This window comes from Lolium perenne, chromosome 7, assembly GCF_019359855.2.
Source record: "Lolium perenne isolate Kyuss_39 chromosome 7, Kyuss_2.0, whole genome shotgun sequence".
Classification (NCBI taxonomy): domain Eukaryota; kingdom Viridiplantae; phylum Streptophyta; class Magnoliopsida; order Poales; family Poaceae; genus Lolium; species Lolium perenne.
In genome coordinates, this window is record NC_067250.2 from 270,229,552 (window position 1) to 270,248,849 (window position 19,298).

A 19,298-nucleotide genomic window follows, 5' to 3' on the forward strand; every position below is an offset into this window, starting at 1 on the left:
GGGGCACTTCCCCGTCCCGGCAGGGTGCCGGGACAGAGTTCTGTCCCCCGAATTGGAGTTTCGCGACGGTGGCGGCGCCCGGAGTCTTTCTGGAGTTTCGTCAATTGGTGATGCGTTTTTAGGTCGAAAGGGATTATATAGGCGAAGAGGCGGCGCAGGGGGGCACCTGGGGGCGCCACACCCTAGGCCGGCGCGGCCTAGGCCTGGCCCGCGCCGCCATGTGGTGTGGTGGCCCCCTGGCCCCTCTCCGACTCTTCTTCGGTGTTCTGGAGCCTTCCGAAGAAAATAGGAGGTTTTGCGTTGATTTCGTCCAATTCCGAGAATATTGCCCGAACAGCCTTTCTGGAACCAAAAACAGCAGAAAACAGGAACTGGCGCTGTGGCATCTTGTTAATAGGTTAGTTCCGGAAAACGCATAAAAACATCATAAAGTGCAAGCAAAACATGTAAGTATTGTCATAAAACAAGCATGGAACGACAGAAATTATGGATACGTCGGAGGCGTATCAGCATCCCCAAGCTTAGTTCCTGCTCGTCCCGAGCAGGTAAACGATAAAAAGAATAATTTCTGTAGTGACATGCTACTTACATAACCTTGATCATACTATTACAAAGCATATGAAATGAATGAAGTGACTCAAGGCAATGATCTATAGTTGCTAAAAAGTAGATAACATATAGCAAAACTTTTCATGGAGAGTACTTTCAAAACAAGCATCAATAGTCTTGTACAAGAGTTAACTCATAAAGCAATAAATTCAAAGTAAAGGCATCGAAGCAACACAAAGGAAGATATAAGTTTCAGCGGATGCTTTCAACTTTCAACATGCATATCTCATGGATATTGTCAACACAAAGTAATATGATGAATGCAAATATGCAAGTATGTAAGAATCAATGCACAATTAACACAAGTGTTTGCTTCTAAGATGGAAGGAAGTAGGTAAACTGACTCAACATAAAGTAAAAGAATGGTCCTTCAAAGAGGAAAGCATCGATTGCTATATTTGTGCTAGAGCTTTGGTTTTGAAAACATATAGAGAGCATAAAAGTAGAGTTTTGAGAGGTGTTTGTTGTTGTCAACGAATGGTAATGGGTACACTAACTACCTCGCCAACCGGACTTTCAAGAGCGGCTCCCATGAATTATTATTTTTGTGTGGCACTCCTTCCAACCTTTCTTTCACAAACCATGGCTAACCGAATCCTCGGGTGCCTGCCAACAATCTCATACCATGAAGGAGTGCCTTTTTATTTTAGTTTTATTATGATGACACTCCTCCCAACCTTTGCTTACACAAGCCATGGCTAACCGAATCCTTCGGGTGCCTTCCAACAATCACATACCATGGAGGAGTGTCTATTTGAGTTAATTAATCCGGGACTGGGAATCCCATTGCCAGCTCTTTTTGCAAAATTATTGGATAAGCGGATGTGCCACTAGTCCATATGAGAGTCCGTCAAAAGTAAATGACAAGGTTGAAAGCTAAACACCACATACTTCCTCATGAGCTATAAAACATTAACACAAATTGAGAAGCATTTTGAATTATTTAAAGGTAGCACTCAAGCAATTTACTTTGGAATGGCAGGAAATACCACATAGTAGGTAGGTATGGTGGACACAATTGGCATAGTGGTTGGCTCAAGGATTTTGGATGCATGAGAAGTATTCCCTCTCGATACAAGGATTAGGCTAGCAAGGTTGTTTGAAGCAAACACAAGTATGAACCGGTACAGCAAAACTTACATAAGAACATATCGCAAGCATTATAATACTCTACACTGTCTTCCTTGTTGCTCAAACACTTTTACCAGAAAATATCTAGACCTTAAGAGAGATCAATTATGCAAACCAATTTTAACAAGCTTTACGGTAGTTCTCCACTAATAGGTTTAAACTACATGCAAAAACTTATGATCTACTTGAGAGCTCAAAACAATTTCCAAGTGTCAAATTATCCACAACATATGAGGCATTTTCTTTTCCCAACCAAATAACCAATAAGTATTGTAGCTTCCAACTTTTATCATTGAACATTAAAAGTAAAACGAAGAACAAGTGTTCATATGAAAAAGCGGAGCGTGTCTCTCTCCCAATCAAGGATTGCTAGGATCCGATCTTATTCAAACACAACAAAAATAAAACATACAGACGCTCCAAGTGAAACACATATGATGTGACTGAATAAAAATATAGTTTCAGGGGAGGAACCTTATAAGTTGATGAAGAAGGGGATGCCTTGGGCATCCCCAAGCTTAGACGCTTGAGTCTTCTTGAAATATGCAGGGATGAACCACGGGGGCATCCCCAAGCTTAGACTTTTCACTCTTCTTGATCATATATCATCCTCCTCTCTTGACCCTTGAAAACTTCCTTCACAACAAACTTCTCATAAACTTCATTAGAGGGGTTAGTACTAAAAAAAAACTTGAATCCACCTTGGTCCTGTAGTGACATATTGCAAGAACTCAATAAAACATTAGCTACAGCTCTCTACGTCTAGAAAACCTCGCTTAAAGTCCACAAGAGACAATGCAAAAAAACAGAGACAGAATCTGCCAAAACAGAACAGCCAGTAAAGACGAATTTTAATAAAATACTTCCGTTGCTCAAATCAGAAAACTCAAAACTAATGAAAGTTGCGTACATATCTGAGGATCACTCACGTAAATTGGCATAATTTTCTGAGTTACCTACAGACAATTTTGCCCAGATTCGTGACAGCAAAGAAATCTGTTTCTGCGCAGAAATCCAAATCTAGTATCGACCTTCGATTAGAGGCTTCACTTGGCACAACAAAACACAAAACTAAGATAAGGAGAGGTTGCTACAGTATTAAACAACTTCCAAGACACAAATATAAAATAAAGTACTGTAGCAAAATAACACATGGGTTATCTCCCAAGAAGTTGCTTTCTTTATAGCCATTAAGATGGGCTCAGCAGTTTTAATGATGCACTCGCAAGAAATAGTATTTGAAGCAAAAGAGAGCATCAAGAGGCAAATCCAAAACACATTTAAGTCTAACATGCTTCCTATGCAAAGGAATCTTGTAAATAAACAAGTTCATGAAAAGCAAAGTAACAAGCATAGGAAGATAAAACAAGTGTAATTTCAACAATTTCAGCATATAGAGAGGTGTATTAGTACCATGAAAATTTCTACTACCATATTTTCCTCTCTCATAATAATTCTCAGTAGCTTCATGAATAAACTCAACAATATAACTATCACATGCAGCATACTTTCCATGATTTCCAAACACATAATTTTTATCAAGTTCAAGAATAGTGGAATTAAAACTTTCAAACTTACTTTTATTAATAATATAACAAGGTAGTTGATCAATCTCAAGAGATATGGGACTTATAGAATAAGTCAAGAACTCTCCAATCCCATTTTCATTAGTAGTACAATTAATTTTATCAAGTAACATAGGACCATCATCTAGAGCTTTATCATAAATATTTGCTACGCAAAATTCTTTAGTACCATGCATTTCGACATCAGGCACAAACAAAGCATTATCATATGATTTATCAAAGTAGCATGGATTATCATATATAACAGTAGCATAATTATTCTCACAAGTTTTACTCGTAGGTACTATTTCAAGAGAATCCACAGGAACATAACATTCAACCTCTTTCGGTAAGCATGGAGGACAATCAAATAGTGTAGGAGATAAAGAGTTACTCTCATTAGAAGGTTGGCATGGGTAGCTAATCCATTCTTCCCCCTTTTGTTCGTCGCTCTCCTCTTCCTTTTCATCCAATGAGCTTTCAATTTCATCAATTTCCTCCTCTTTTTCATCCAATGAGCTTTGAGGTTCATCAGTTTCTTCTTCCACAGGTTCCTGCAAATTGTGAGTGCATTCTTGTGCATTAATGTGTCTCTCTTTATAATCAAGGATATAAGGATTCCTACTGTAGCATTCTATGCAAGAATTAAGGATAGTAGAGACATAATCTTTAAGGTCCTTACAAATAGCACAAGTTTCATAATTCTCAACCATGAAGGATTCTATCTCGGAGGCTCCCATAAATAAGACAAATTGTTCTACCTCTTCGAACCCATAATGAATATAGAAATTCCGATTATAGCTCTTAATAAAATATTCCTCACTAAAGCCACATTGAAATTTAAGATGTTTATCCTGTTGAGAGCAACAGTTTATATCATGGCGTCTAAGCAAGATTCTAGCAATTGTATTTAATTTTTCTATCATAGCACTCATTATTTTACCAGTTCTTGATTCTCTATAACAATTATAACATTCCATAAGCTCCAAGTAGGTTGTTGGTTCTCCCATAACAACAGTTTTTAATTTTTTGGTTTTTCAAATTTTTATGTATTTTTGGGTATATGAGACAAATAAAACAAGACAAAAATAAACTAAGCAAAAGTAAACTACGCAAACTAATACTAGACAGAAATAAACTAAGCACAAATAAACTAGACAAAAGTAAACTAAGCAAAACAAAATAAAATAAAACAGAGAGAGAGGTAGAGTGTACTCCCCAGGTGAACTTATGAGTAGAGCTATGCCTCCCCGGCAACGGCGCCAGAAAACAGTCTTGATAACCCACAAGTATAGGGGATCGCGATAGTCTTCGAGGGTAGTATAACCCAAATTTATTGATTCGACACAAGGGGAGGTAAAGAATACTTATAAGCCTTAACAACTGAGTTGTCAATTCAGCTGCACACTGAAAAGCACTAGTAACAGGGGTGATGTGAAAGTAGCAGTAATATGAGAGCAGTAGTAACAGAATACAGCAGTAATAGCAATATGAGAGCAATGGCACGAGAGAATAGTGGATACTACTTCCAATGACATGTAGAACAAGTATATTATGATGAGAGATGGACCGGGGTTCCCAGCGATCTACACTAGTGGTAACTCTCCAATAACAAGTGTTGGGTGAACAAATTACAGTTGGGCAATTGACAGGAATCAAAGCTTTAAGATAGAACATCAGGCTTATTAATTATGTAGGCATGTTTTCCGTATATAGTCGTACGTGCTCGCAATGAGAAACTTGCACAACATCTTTTGTCCTACCAGCCGGTGGCAGCCGGGCCTCAAGGGAAACTACTGGATATTAAGGTACTCCTTTTAATAGAGCACCGGAGCAAAGCATTAACACTCCGTGAAAACATGTGATCCTCACATCACTACCATCCCCTCCGGTTGTCCCGATTTCTGTCACTTCGGGGCCATTGGTTCCGGACAGTGATATGTGCATACAACTTGTAGATACAATCTAAGCAATAAGTATAGAGCTCAAATCTAAGATCATGTCACTCGGGCCCTAGTGACAAGCATTAAGAATAACAAGATTGCAGCAACAATAACTTCACAAACTTTATAGATAGACTAATCATAATGTATCATCCATCGGATCCCAACAAACACAACACCGATTACATCAGATGAATCTCAATCATGTAAGGCAGCTCATGAGATCATTGTATTGCAGTACATGGAGGAGAGAATACCAACTAGCTACAGCTAGAACCCGTAGTCCATGGGGGAACTACTCACGGAGCATGATGGAGGCGATGGCGTTGATGGAGATGGCTTCCGGGGGCACTTCCCCGTCCCGGCAGGGTGCCGGGACAGAGTTCTGTCCCCCGAATTGGAGTTTCGCGACGGTGGCGGCGCCCCTGGAGTCTTTCTGGAGTTTCATCAATTGGTGATGCGTTTTTAGGTCGAAAGGGATTATATAGGCGAAGAGGCGGCGCAGGGGGGCACCTGGGGGCGCCACACCCTAGGCCGGCGCGGCCTAGGCCTGGCCCGCGCCGCCATGTGGTGTGGTGGCCCCCTGGCCCCTCTCCGACTCTTCTTCGGTGTTCTGGAGCCTTCCGGAGAAAATAGGAGGTTTTGCGTTGATTTCGTCCAATTCCGAGAATATTGCCCGAACAGCCTTTCTGGAACCAAAAACAGCAGAAAACAGGAACTGGCACTGTGGCATCTTGTTAATAGGTTAGTTCCGGAAAACGCATAAAAACATCATAAAGTGCAAGCAAAACATGTAAGTATTGTCATAAAACAAGCATGGAACGACAGAAATTATGGATACGTCGGAGGCGTATCACAAGTTCCGCGCGGAGGTCGTCGACTCCTCTTCCGACGAGGAGTCCGATGAGTCGATGCAGACTTTGGCAACAACTGCGGCCTCCATGATCCACGAGTTCACCTCTAACCCGGGGCTGCAGCACCGGGGCTCTGTGAAGGGCCGCGCCAAAAACCTGCCGCGCAACAGAGTGGAAGGGCACGCCCGCCTCCACAAGGACTACTTCCACCTCACTGATCCGATCTTCCCGGAAAAAATGTTCCGGCGCCGATACAGGATGTCAAGGGACCTGTTCTTGGTCATTCTACGGGGCGTCAGAAACTACGACCCCTACTTCCAATGCAGGAGCGATGCAACAGGTGCGTTAGGCTTCACCTCCTACCAAAAATGCTCCGCGGCTATTCACATGCTCTCATATGGAATGGCTGCGGATATATTCGATGAGTATCTTCGAATGGGTGAGAGCACCTGTCTTGAGGCCATGTACAGGTTTTGCCGAGCCGTGATTGCCGTGTTCGGAGAGTATTACTGTAGGGAGCCAACTGTTGAGGATACAAGGCGCCTCCTGTCTATCAACGAGTCTAGAGGCTTCGTAGGAATGATTGGCAGCATAGATTGCATGCACTGGCAGTGGAAAAACTGTCCATTTGGATGGCAGGGTGCGTACAGTGGGCATGAGGAGGGAAGAACTGTCATTCTTGAAGCTGTCATATCTCAAGATTTATGGATTTGGCATTCATTTTTTGGCATGGCCGGTTCCAACAATGACATCAATGTGTTGCACCGATCATCGATTTTCAACCGGCTCATGCAAGGCAAAGCTCCCCGGGTGAGCTATGAGATCAATGGAAATGCATATGACAAGCCATATTATCTTGCTGATGGCATCTACCCTGACTGGGCCACATTGGTGAAGATTGCCCGTAATCCAAACTCCGAGAAGACGAGAAGGTTTGCCAAGATGCAAGAGTCTTGAAGGAAAGATGTGGAGCGCGGATTTGGTGTGCTCCAAGCTCGGTGGACAATTGTCCATCACCCGGCAAGAACATGGTCGCTGAAGACCATGCATGAGGTGATGACATGCTGCGTGATCATGCACAACATGATCGTTGAGAACGAGCGTCCTGATGGCCACAATGAGAACCAATGGGATTTCCAAGGTGAGCTGGTTGCGCCATTTCCTAGAGCTTCATCTTGGCAGGACTATCTACATAGGAATGTAGAAGTCACTGACGAGAACGTCTCCAAACAGCTGCAAACGGATCTGATTGAGCATCAGTGGACATTGGCTGGCTATGAAGATCATGCCTAGAGAAATACTATCTTATTTTCATGTCGACTTTTAAATGTAATAACTATGACTTTGTTGATTTCCTTATTTTGTTGTTTGGAAACTTCATAAATTGATGCAAACGCGAAAAAGCGTCTGCCCGCTGGAGCCACCCCTAGGTGCAAACGGACGCGCGGACAAAAACGGTCTGTCGAGCGTCCGCCGCGCGACGCAAACGGATATTTCGGACGTCCGAAATGCGTCGCGCCGCTGGAGATGCCCTTATGTAAATAGTATTTGTAGAATCAATTCAATTAAAATGCCTCAACTATTTGTAGAATGAATTCAATTGAGATATATCTATTTTTAGAGGCACTTTCATTAAATGCCACTAAATATTGTATCTTTAGATCAAGTACAATCAATAACTCCTAGTTAGCCGGCTATAAAGATTAAAATAGTATATTATTGCTTAGTTGGAGGAGAGAGAAGAGGAGAGAGAAGGGAGGTGGACTCTTATGCAATAGTCAGCTCTTCCACGTGCTCCTAGGCACTTTGTGAGAGTGAAATGTGGACCATATGTTAGTAAAGTACTTCATTCTTATAGCTAACTATTTTACATGTTAGCTATATGGTGACTACAAATGACATGACATCTTGTTATAGCCAGCAGTTGGCTATATTATTGGAATGGAAAACGCTGCTGATCAGCCGACCGATCAGGAGCAGATAATCGGTCGTTGCTCCAACCCGCACGTGATGGGTCCCACTGTTCCTCTCCAAGTCACGCCTCTCCCACCTCGCTGGCACCGGCCGCCCCCCGCCGCTACCGCCATGAGCGCCCTGCAGGCCTCCCTCCTCCTCCGCCCCCTCCCCTCGCCCCTTCCCCAACGCCGCCGTCTTCCACTCCCCCAACTCCCTCTCCTTCCCGCACCACCGCCGCCTCCCGCTCTCCCTCCGCGCATTGGCCTCCGACGGGCCCTCCCAGTCCCCCGAGCCTCCCGCCGCGGCCGCCGCGGCGGCGGAGGTCCCCGCTCCCGAGGGCGGCAAGGAGGAGCTGGAGGACTTGGTGGACAGAGCTAGGGTTTGGGCCGTCGCCTTCGCGGCCGCCATCGTCAACGCCGCCAGGAGGTTCTTCGACTGGGTCGTGTCTGGCGACTGGATGAGCTGGTGGCCCTTCTGGCGACCCGACCGCCGCCTGCAGCGCCTGATCGACGACACCGACGCTGACCCCAAGGACGCCGCCAAGCAGAGCGCGCTGCTCCACGAGCTCAACAAACATTAATTATTGTTGTAAATATATTAGTAATTTGTTGTAATTATATTTTTGTAACCGGAAGTGTTTTTTGTTAAATTTGTTCTGCTATTGTTGTAAACACTCAAATTAGTTGTTGTTTTTGTTATTAATTAATGTTGTAAATATATTATTAATTTGTTGTAAATATATTTTTAGCATGGAGATTGATGTTTTTTTGTTAAAGTTGTTGTTGGCTATTATTGTAAACACCCAAATTAGTTGTTGTTTTTGTTGTTAATTAATGTTGTAAATATATTGAGGATTTGTTGTAAATATATTTTTGGCATGGAAACTTATGTGAACACCCAAATGAAAAATGTAGATTTTGTTGTTAATTTATTGTTGTAAATATTTTACTGGTTTGTTCTAAAGATATTTCTGAAATGAAAGCAGACTTTTATTGTAAACATCCAAATAAAATAATGTTGGTTTTTGTTATTAATTATTGTTGTAAGTATGTTTTCCGATTTGTTGTAAAGATATTATTGCATGGAAACTGACTATTATTGTAAACACCCAAATAAAAAATATTGTTTTTGTTGTTAATTATTATTGTAAATATATTGATAATTTGTTGTACATATATGTGAAGATTTACTGTGAAAATTTTGTTGTAATACTTTTTATTTTTTGTACACAAAGCGGCGGGTTTTTGTTGCTATACTAAACAGCGGGTTTTGTTGTAAATATCTAAAAGTTTGGGGGCAAAGGGAAACACGTGTTCGGTTTAAACTGATAGGTTTAGGACCGCGGGTTGATTTTCCAAAAACCAGGGGGCAAAATGCAAAAACGTTTGCTGCTGCTATTTTTGGCCGGTAGATCGCGATCCAACGGCCGGGACAGCAACCGATTTCAGCAGGGCACGTCGGCCGACCGACGCTGAGCGCTGCCCTATTGGAATTGCTCTTAGAGGCGCTTCACTTAAGGTGCCCCCAAAGATAGTATTAATAGAGGCACATTCGTCTATATACCTCTAAAGATGATTTTTAGAGGCAGTTTGGTAAAGTGCCTCAACGGAAAATGCCCCAAAAATTAACCTCTCCCATAGTGTACGTGCAGTATACGGAGCTGACCTCCTCCAGTTTTTTCGAAAATGACCTCCTCCAGTTATTGATGTAATGCAAGGTAATAGACCTTCGCAGAGAGAAAATCAAGGTTCAGAAGCTTCTGGATAATGCAGCAGAACAGAGAGGGAGTGGGAGCACGCATAATAGTACATTGATGAGCCTATGCGCTGGTTCAGAAATAAACGGTCACATTCAGACATATATTCAGAGTAAACACCAGGGTATTATCGGATTTCAGAATTTAGAGGGTTGATTAGCTATGGTTTCGTGGTTTACGAAGGCGGGTGAACGGAGGCTACAGGCTAGGGTTACAGCCCAAGGAAAAAGGGCTAGGGTTACAATCCAAGGAGAAAGATAAAGAGATTAAGAGCTAAATATCCATAGCGAATGACTCACAAGGAAGTGACAGGTGAAGAGAAAGTGAGCTTGTCAAATCTCAACCAGTGATCGTTGATCGACAGCTGACCATCCAGTTGTCCGATCGAAGATCTGCGCTTCTAGGGAGTTATCCTCTAACACGAACCATTAAATTATTCTGCGACACATTGGATCACAGTTAAACCCTACCGATGGAGCCAAGGGAAACGGAAAGTGAGTTAACTGAGTCTTATTCTGTGACGCATTGAATCACAGGTGAACGCTACGGATGGAGCCGAGGAAAACGGAAAGTGAGCTAACTGAATCTTCATAAGATAGTTCATCAGGTAGACAGTCCTGACACATAGCCCGAAACAATTCTCGCCTCACATCCTTCTCAGCGGCTGGAGATGCTTTTAATTAGCCTTTGGCAACAGCAGCCCATCAGCAATTTGTTTTTGCTTAAATCCATGTAGCACATCGCTCCGCACGTTGAGCCAGCCCAGCCTGCGTGGAGTCATGGACACGTCGAGACCGTGGCCTATTCGACCTGTCCCGACTACCGAACCACGGAACGAGAGGCCCAACGAGCGAGGTCGTCCTGAAGCCCGATTGATCACATCAAGCCAGCAAAGTGTTTCTCCATTTTTAAAAAGAAAGGCTAGCAGGATTTTTCCTCACGCTTTTATTTTATCATTATGTTAGAATCATCTGTGTCTGCTACTAGCTAGGTGCCTAGGTCTACTCACCCAAGAAAACATCAGCTAGGACTTATCGTAGGTACCTTCATTGTTGTAGGGTTGAAAATGAAAGAGAAATTTTTCTTCTGTTTCCGAAGAAAAAGGAAATAGAGGACCAAATACGGAGAGGAAACGACATTTGAAGGAAAAGAAACGGAAACGGCAAAATCATAAATGAAAACGGAAAAGAAAACGAGGGAGCCCTTTCCGACGGAAAGAGAAACGGCAGAGGAAATTCCGGATAAATAAATACGAAAAGTTTCCGAAAATATAACCTAGAGAGGCCTGTGTATTTAGTAGGCCTACATTTACACATGAGATTGGGCTTGGCCACGTCTCAAGTCCACTAACTACTCTAACCCTAATCACTTTGTATAGTTATGCGTGCATGCAGCCGTTAAACTATGTGTGTTACTTTATGTTGAATTGCCGTTTGTCAAAGTAAAGTGATATATCTTATCTTATTATTTTTATTTATGTGTGTCTTTCTGTCTACAAATCAATGTATTATATCGCATTGTGTTGTGGTAAATATCCGTTTTCTACAAATCAAGGTATTATACCGCATTGTGTTGTGGTAAATATCCGTTTTCGTAACATATCCGCTACGTATTCGTTCTGTATTCATATCCGATGATTTCCATTTTTTATTCATTTCCGGAGTTTTCGATTCCGACAAAATAGAGGGAAACAAAAACGATAAAGCATGTTTCCGTCCGTTTCCGTTTCATTTTCAACCCTACATTGTTGACATGATATTACTAAACTCTTCTACCAAATAGTTATTTATTTTTCTGTCTGTTGATTTTGTTTTATTTTTCTTTTACTCTCCTCTTTCCTTATTCAAGGAAATACATTAATAATATAATAATATCAATTCGTAATTGCTTATGAACACCTGAATGATTTTTTGAACTCAACTGAACCTTTTTTTTAAATCTATAAAGTTTACTCTGCCAGCAACCCAGATTGCTTTCCATGCACGTACTCCTAAGCCTTTTTCCACTCTTTGTTTCTAATCATTTTACTGTCTAAGAGAATTCATAGATATTTGAAAGGGAGATCGTCCACAGCAGAAGTAAAGATCAGACTATATTATTCCTTTCTATTAGAAGCTTCGCCAAAATAGCACAAGTTGCTCTTATCGAAATTATTCATCGATCCTGACATTTGTTTAAACATGCATAACAAAACAAACTTCAGATTTTTTGCACTCTCAACATCATCTTCAATGAAAAAAAAAACCGTATCGTCCACATATTTTTAGATGACTAAGGGTGACTTCTTTTGGGCTTCCTGGCCGGCTTCTAGGTGGCACACCGCTGAAGCCCAAAAGAAGTCTCTAGCTTCAGCCCGACTTATTTCCACCGAGAAGCCCAATTTACATGTATAGGCAGAAACTGCTCGTGAGGTGTTTCTCCGCCGTTTCCCGAGCTTCTGCGATAGAGAGCGAACAAGTACGCATGCTTACCCTTGACTTTCGTTCTTTTCACAGCAAGAATGCCACTCCACCGAAATATTTGCTCAGCCCAAGTCACACCCGGGGATTCAATCAAGAAAAAAAAAAGATCGACACATCGCTCACATCTCCTTTTCCTCTTACCTCGCTCGCCGCCGCTCACCACGCCGCCGCCCCAGCCTTTGCCCCCGCCGCTCCTCCAGCCGCTGACCCCGCTGCCTCCGCTCACCCCAACGCTGACCCGCCGCCGCAGCTCTCCCGTCCCCAACCGGCATCACCGACCTCGTCCTCTAGCAGTTACCCGTCCCCAACCTGCTACCTCTGCCTCGTCCTGCCAACCGGCGACGTCAACCTCATCCTCTCCGTAGCAGCCACGTCGAGCTCGTCCTCCCTATAGCGGCGATATCCAGCTCTTCTTCCCAACCAACTCGGCTCCGATCTGTGATATCAATTGTTCTCTGGATATTTTCTGGTATTGCATTGTCGTTGTACTGCTGCTCCATCTCCGCGTTCGCTAGCATCTTCTTGATGCTGCTCAGTTGCCGTTGCTGATACTTGTACTTGCTACTGTTATTGTTTGCTACTTCAGTTATTTTTGTGGCCTTCGTCAAACAAAATTCACCACTGTCAAACTTCAGATTCAGATCTGGTGCAGTTTTCACGATGTGCTTGATTCAGCCCAACAAATTATGTACAGCAACAATATCTATCTATTAAACAACAGAAAGTTTAGGGGTATTACAAACTTTGTACAACTCAAGACAGAAATTAAGCTGATATTTCAGAAGCTCAAAAGAAGTGCAACAACAGTTTCTGAGAGCTTCTCTCCACCGAAGTTTTTTCCCACCGAAATCTATAAGCCGGCTTCTCCATAAGCTTAAGCCCAAAAGAAGTGTCCCTAAGCCATCAGCAATCATATCCAGCATCAAACCTTTGATAAGGCCACCACGTTTTTTTTCTTTCTAGAATAATAGCTAGTGCATCTACAACTAAGTTTAAAAGTTTAGGAGATAAGGGTTCCTCCTGTCTCAAACCTTCATGTAGAAAAATAGGAGCCAATCAAGTTATTAACTTTAAATCCCCAGTTTGTCTCCCCTTACTATGCTCATAATCATATCACATAACTTGTGAGGACATCCTTTGAGTCTTAGAATTTCTAACAAAAAGGCCACTTAATTTTGTCTTAGCATTTTTTTAAAATCAATCTTGAACGTCAGCCCAGGTTTTTTTGTCACTTGCAAGGCCTCAAGGTGTCATTTAGAATATTAACACCTTCCAAGATATTCCTATTTTTAAGAGAGGCGGTTTGGTTTTATGAATCAGGGGACACACCATGGATGAGAGCGTGTTCATCAAAAGCTTTGTAATAATTTTAAAACCCACGTTGAGTAGACAAATAGGCTAAAATTTCCTAAAACAGATTTAATAAGAAAATAGAACGAAAGCAAATGAAATAGATTTAATAAGACAGTAGGTCAATTATGTATAAAATGTTATCATTAATAAAGTAGATTTAATAACATATTAAACTACAAACGCATCAACAAATAAACAAATAAATAGATTTGAAGCAAATGAATAAAACACAAAAGAAATCCGATATCAATATGCACAGAAAACAAAAAATCTAGCCGCGCACCGCCCCCACTAGTTCCTCTCCAAAGAAACAAACTAGCTACAGAGAACCGTCCACTCTTTGCTCTGTGACTCTGTTAGCTTCTTCCTCCCCTCATTTTCCGCTCCACAGATTCCTGTCTCAAACCATGTCCACCGAAGCTCGCTCCAAGTCGAGTTGCCGAGCCTTGGATGATGAGGTGGTCGTCCCGCTGCTGGCCCGGCTCACCACCCTCAAGACTATCCTCGCCAGCACCCCGGAGTCAACATCTAGCGGTGCTGGGGCTATGAGGTCCGAGGCCCGAGCCCTGCTGGAGAAGATCGAGCGGCAGATGGCTCAACTGAAGGATGTCGTCGGCCGGATCGACAAGACCGAGAAGGAAATCAGGTACAGCTTTGACCCCGTAGAGCGGCACGTCGACGATGCAATCCGGGCTGCGGATAAAATGGAAGGGATATGCTCCAAGCTCCGCGAGGTTGACGCGGAGATGGCAAGTATCCAGGCCAAGGTGCACAAAGCCTACAACCTTGCAAAAGACTGCGGGCAAGGAGAGGGAGATAGAGGAGCTCCATCACGGCGAGCTGTGGCGTTCAGTAATGGCCGATCCTCGGTGATAAACGAGAGGACGGAGGAGATCTGGCGTAGCCCGCAGATGCAGCACATCAGACTCGTCGTCCGCGGGCTGGACGAGCAACTGCGGGGCTGTCTTATCTGCCTCGCCGCATTCCCCGAGGGGGACGCCATCATCAAGAAGCGAGTTCTCATCCATTGGTGGATAGGTGAGGGATTCGTAGCCTCCTCAAAAGAGGGAAGCCGCCGATTCAAAGACCTTGTTGACAAGGGATTCATCATCCCTCTAGGGAAGGATCACTGCGACAAGATCCATCGGTGCAGGCTAATGCCATGGTTGCGGGAATCGCTGGCCGGCTTAGCCAACCGCAGGAACTTTCTTGATGCGGAAGAATCGACAGATTTCACCGGGAGAAGCCGCGCGTTTCTGCGCAGCAGGAGGACGTCGTCGCCCATAAATTTCAATACGGCGGTGACAACTGTCTACAACATGGGCCGGAAGCACGTCCAGCTTGACAAGGGCTGTTTCGCCGGAAAGAAGAATCTGAGCAGTCTGCAGCTTGGGCAGTGGCGAGAGTTTGCCCCCCTCGAGCAAGTTACCAACCCTGACCGAAGTCACATTGAGGTCAGCGGCACGGAGCGATTGGCGGAGTTGGGCCAGTGCAACAATTTAAGGTATGTCAGCTTCCGTGGAATCTCAAGGATCGAAACTCTTCCTGATTCCATAGGCAAACTGCGTCATCTTGTCGTGCTCGACCTGCACGCTTGCCATAATCTGCAGGAATTGGGGCAGGAGGTCACTAAACTCGATCACCTCCAGTACCTGGACTTGTCCGAGTGCCACCTGCTGACCGGCATGCCCAAAGGGATAGGACGCCTCACACGGCTGGAGGTGCTTAAAGGGTTTGTGATAGCCAACTTCAAAAGTAAAGACCTTTGTCATCTGAATGAGCTCTCAAAACTCCCTCAACTTAGAAAGCTCAGCGTTATCATTGGCAAAACGGCAGTGCCGGCGGTGGGCGAGTTCAAGAAGCTTGGCGAGTTCCAAAGTATCAAAGCATTGACAATAGCATGGGGTGTGCAGTTCTCCACAGCTGGGGATAAATCAACCAACACTTCCGCAATCGCCAACATGGAGTTCGTCCTTCCTCCCCATCTCGAGAAACTTGACCTTCGTGGTTTCCCACTACCCGATTTCCAAAAGTGGGCTCATCCGAAGCATGTCAAGAAGCTATATATCAGGGGAGGCAATCTGAGGACACTAGGTGAAGACCAAGATTGGGAAGTAGAGGTTCTGCGTCTGAGATTCCTCAAGGATTTCAACTACGATCATGACAGGCTTCAGCATTCATTCAAGAAACTCACATCTGATCTCACTCTGATTCATGAGTGCCCCAATTTCAATACCTAACATTCAAAATGTTGTTATTGTTTTTGATGATATTTTATCGAGGAGTGCTCATGTGCTTTCCAAGACTTTTTTTGCACGCTTCCCAAAGCAGCTGGATGGCTGTGATCACCGCAGGGTGCAACTGCCCACATCCCACGACGCACTCCTCCTAATCACAGCCTTTGATCTTGCTTTGAAAGTTGTGCAAATCAAACTTTCAGAAAGCACCGGAGCACAAGTCTATTTTATCTCACAGTTGTAATTGTCAATTGGCACAAATTATTTGTTCCAGGGAAAGTTTGGATTGAAAAAAAGGTGTGCTTTTCTTGCTTGACGTATGGTGCATTTAATTTTAGGTTTTTTGTTTTAATCCCCCTTAATACAAATCTCTGAATTTTGGGGAAAGTATTTTTCATTCGGCGAAACATTGAGCCTCACCAATGTGAGAAAATCAATACGAGTAACCAATCAGACCCTGACAATTGCTATAGCTGCAGTCTTCAGCGAGGAGGACATGGGCGATGCGACAAATTCCATTCCTAGCGTTGGACACCACGATGGCCTTGGGGTCCTTGCAGCCACAGCCGAGCACGAAGCGCCAAACAATTTCCTCATCGCCATATCGGGGTTCATCCGCTCCCTCGTGCGCTCGGCATGTAGGCAGGGCGGCGGTGGTGGTGTGGAGCTCGGCATGTAGGCCAAGATGGGAGGGAAGAAGGGCAACACGCCAGTGGGTAGCAACAATACGACCGGCTTGCGGATGGAGGCCGGTGTGTTGGTGGTTTGGAGCTCGGCATCGAGCTTGCGGGCCATAGATTAGGTGTGTGGTAGCTAGGTAGGAAGTGATAGAGGAGAGAGGAGAGTGATTTGAGCCTTTTTGACGGATTAGTGGGACACGTAACATACACATGTGTGAATCATTGTGTACGGCGCCCTCGTTTCATATATCGGGGCTTGTGTTGGGAACGCGGAACACAATTTAGACAATGACGGAATAAAAAGGACCATTTAAGGTGACTACGAGTGTCCTCCAAATGCCTTTGAGACGTGGTTTGGAGAGCGATGATTAGAGGTACTAGATTTAAATGTGCGCCTTGGCGCACGATCTCGTGGAACTCGTGTCAATGTAAACTCTATATAACGGACAGAGTATAGAACCAGGAAATATCTTATAGTAGCAAACACTCAATGACTATGTCAAAAGCAACAGAAATAAAAAAGGAATAACAAAAGCATTATCTACAAATGGTCTTCGGAGGCCACGTCGGAGGAAAACTCTGATTGTTTTAGTTGGATTAATACATTATCTCTCTATATAACCTTGGATTTTCCAAACTGTTCGGCCATGCCTCAAATGCTCTTCTGATAAGTCATCATTAGATTGCTATAGAAATGAAATACTCGCACTTTGCTTTTCTACCTCTGTCTCAAGGTTCCTGGTGGAAGCGTGAGACTGTTGTAAGTCTGACAGAGCTGTGTCCTTCTCTTCACGTAGTGTTACAATTTTCTCAAGCAATCTGCTCCTTGATTACTCCCATCTCTTATTCAAGCTAGCATTGCAATTCTTCTTGTCTTCATCAGCAAGTTGCTCCTCAATTCTAAGATTCTCAATTGAAACCACATACTGCTGCAACTCTAAGAGGGTTTTATCTTGTCTTGAAATGCTACAATTTCAGCATGTAAACTAACCATGGCCTCTTCAGATCGTTTCTTCAGGTCAGAGTTACTCTTCTGCAGATCTTCATTGGTAGGCTGTAGAATATAGTTGCTTTCTCTTTGCTGCTCTAACTCACATTCAAGGCTCTTGACTGAAGCATTTGACTTTTGTAAATAATAAAGGGCGTGTCCCTTCTATTCTTGTTACAGAATGATCTTTTGCATATTAGTCTTAGCATCTTCCAGCTGCCTATCCAAGCTAGAATTTTTCTCCTGTAGAATACTCTTAGAATGAAAATGAAAAATGGAAATTAGACATGGAAAGACAGAAATGATCAATTATGTTTTTATTTCCAGCGCACCATGATGATGACATAAAAACCGGTGCCTCACATCTTCTCTTGTTTTAGATTTGCTTCTATTGAAGGGTCGTGATTTTGTACAGTAGTAAAAACAGTTGCAGGATATTCTGAATGAGGTCAAGGAAAAAGAAAATACTACTAAATGATGATTGTATGGTTAGTGTCAAGTACAGAGAATGCATCAAAACATTGCATGGATGATGTCCAGCAGGACACGGGTGAGCTTTTAAAAGAAAAAGGTCAGCCAAGAATAATGCATATGCCCGTATAGTATTATAATGTGTTATCTTTTTAGACTTCAGATTTTATGCATAATCTAAAAAACATGCATCTGAATGAACAAGTCGATGGCAGAAATATTTAAATAAATATAAGCAAAGACTCAAACTTGGAAAAGAGCAACACAATGTCCATATAGTTATCGAAAATTCAATTCGGCTCCCGGGTGCGTATGCTCCCTCTACCAACAAAACATATTTTGAAGTGTGGAATTTTTTTGATAAAAAGTTCTACATGTACATCTCCATAATATATGTATATGCGTCAAGTTTCATGAAAAAATAATAATTTTTGTGGCCTATGTAAAAAAGAGAAAACTTATCCAATGAAAAGCATTGTTTTCAGCACTGAATTTTGTCTTTTTTACACACGTCACATGATAAGTTCATTTTTTATGAAACGACTTTGTGAGCGCGTAGCACGTGAAGATGTACGTGCGAATTTTTTGTTTCAATTTTTTTGATATTTAAAATATGTGTAAGATGCATTTCAAAATATAGGGAGCATATGCTTCCATGTTCCAAAACACCACTCCTGTTAGTTATGGGTTTTACTGATATCCAAGAAAGTTTATATGGTGGTATCTATTGAAGGTAACTTCATTTGAAATCTCACTTATTCCCACAAATCTGATATCCCTAGATGATGATGTAAGTTCCTTTTAACATTAACAATAACAGAACCAGAAAGTAAGAAAAGCTCGACGTATTCCCAAACATTAAATATTTGAGAAAAAAGATGCATCTTACACAAACTATTGTACCTTGTTCAGATCAACCAGCAGAAGACAACAACGCATTATTTTTCTCCAGAAACATAACTATAGCTAACCCCAAATAAATAATAGTGGGGAAATTAAAAACACATTGATACCTTTTGATCCTCGTCATCTCAGTGTTTGATAGGATGTAAGAACAACTTGCAGAAAGATAAATCCTATGCTTATGATATCCTGACAGGCTATTTCAGTCTAATACTAAAATATGTACATCATAAACTGATCTACACTGTAAGTCTGATAGAGTGAGGCTTAGACTGTTCTGGGTCACCTGAATCTCGGATGCATAGAGAGTATGCATGAGTTCAAATCTTAATCCTTGGCGCACGATCCCGTGGCTCTCGCACCAGTTTCTATTGTGTGGATAATTCATTT

General features: G+C 42.7%; 2 protein-coding genes across 2 annotated transcripts; both read left to right on the forward strand.

Moving 5' to 3' along the window:
• Positions 1-13,903: 13,903 nt before the first annotated feature.
• Positions 13,904-15,375, forward strand: LOC127312842 (uncharacterized). The gene is made up of 2 exons (XM_051343396.2): positions 13,904-15,133; positions 15,240-15,375. Exons 1-2 carry the CDS (start codon positions 14,037-14,039, stop codon positions 15,307-15,309), a joined length of 1,167 nt encoding a protein of 388 aa, XP_051199356.1. The 5' UTR covers positions 13,904-14,036; the 3' UTR covers positions 15,310-15,375.
• LOC139833937 (disease resistance RPP13-like protein 4) lies at positions 15,315-15,869 on the forward strand. Its single transcript, XM_071824312.1, has one exon. It carries the CDS (start codon positions 15,315-15,317, stop codon positions 15,867-15,869), a length of 555 nt encoding a protein of 184 aa, XP_071680413.1.
• Positions 15,870-19,298: the final 3,429 nt, after the last annotated feature.

Excerpts from the sequence above, each read along its gene's own strand:
- LOC127312842 (XM_051343396.2), top strand. The coding sequence starts at position 14,037 with ATGTCCACCGAAGCTCGCTCCAAGTCGAGTTGCCGAGCCTTGGATGAT. Across the intron at positions 15,134-15,239 it reads GGCCAGTGCAACAATTTAAG|GAATTGGGGCAGGAGGTCAC; the intron begins GTATGTCAGCTT and ends CATAATCTGCAG.
- LOC139833937 (XM_071824312.1), top strand. The coding sequence starts at position 15,315 with ATGCCCAAAGGGATAGGACGCCTCACACGGCTGGAGGTGCTTAAAGGG.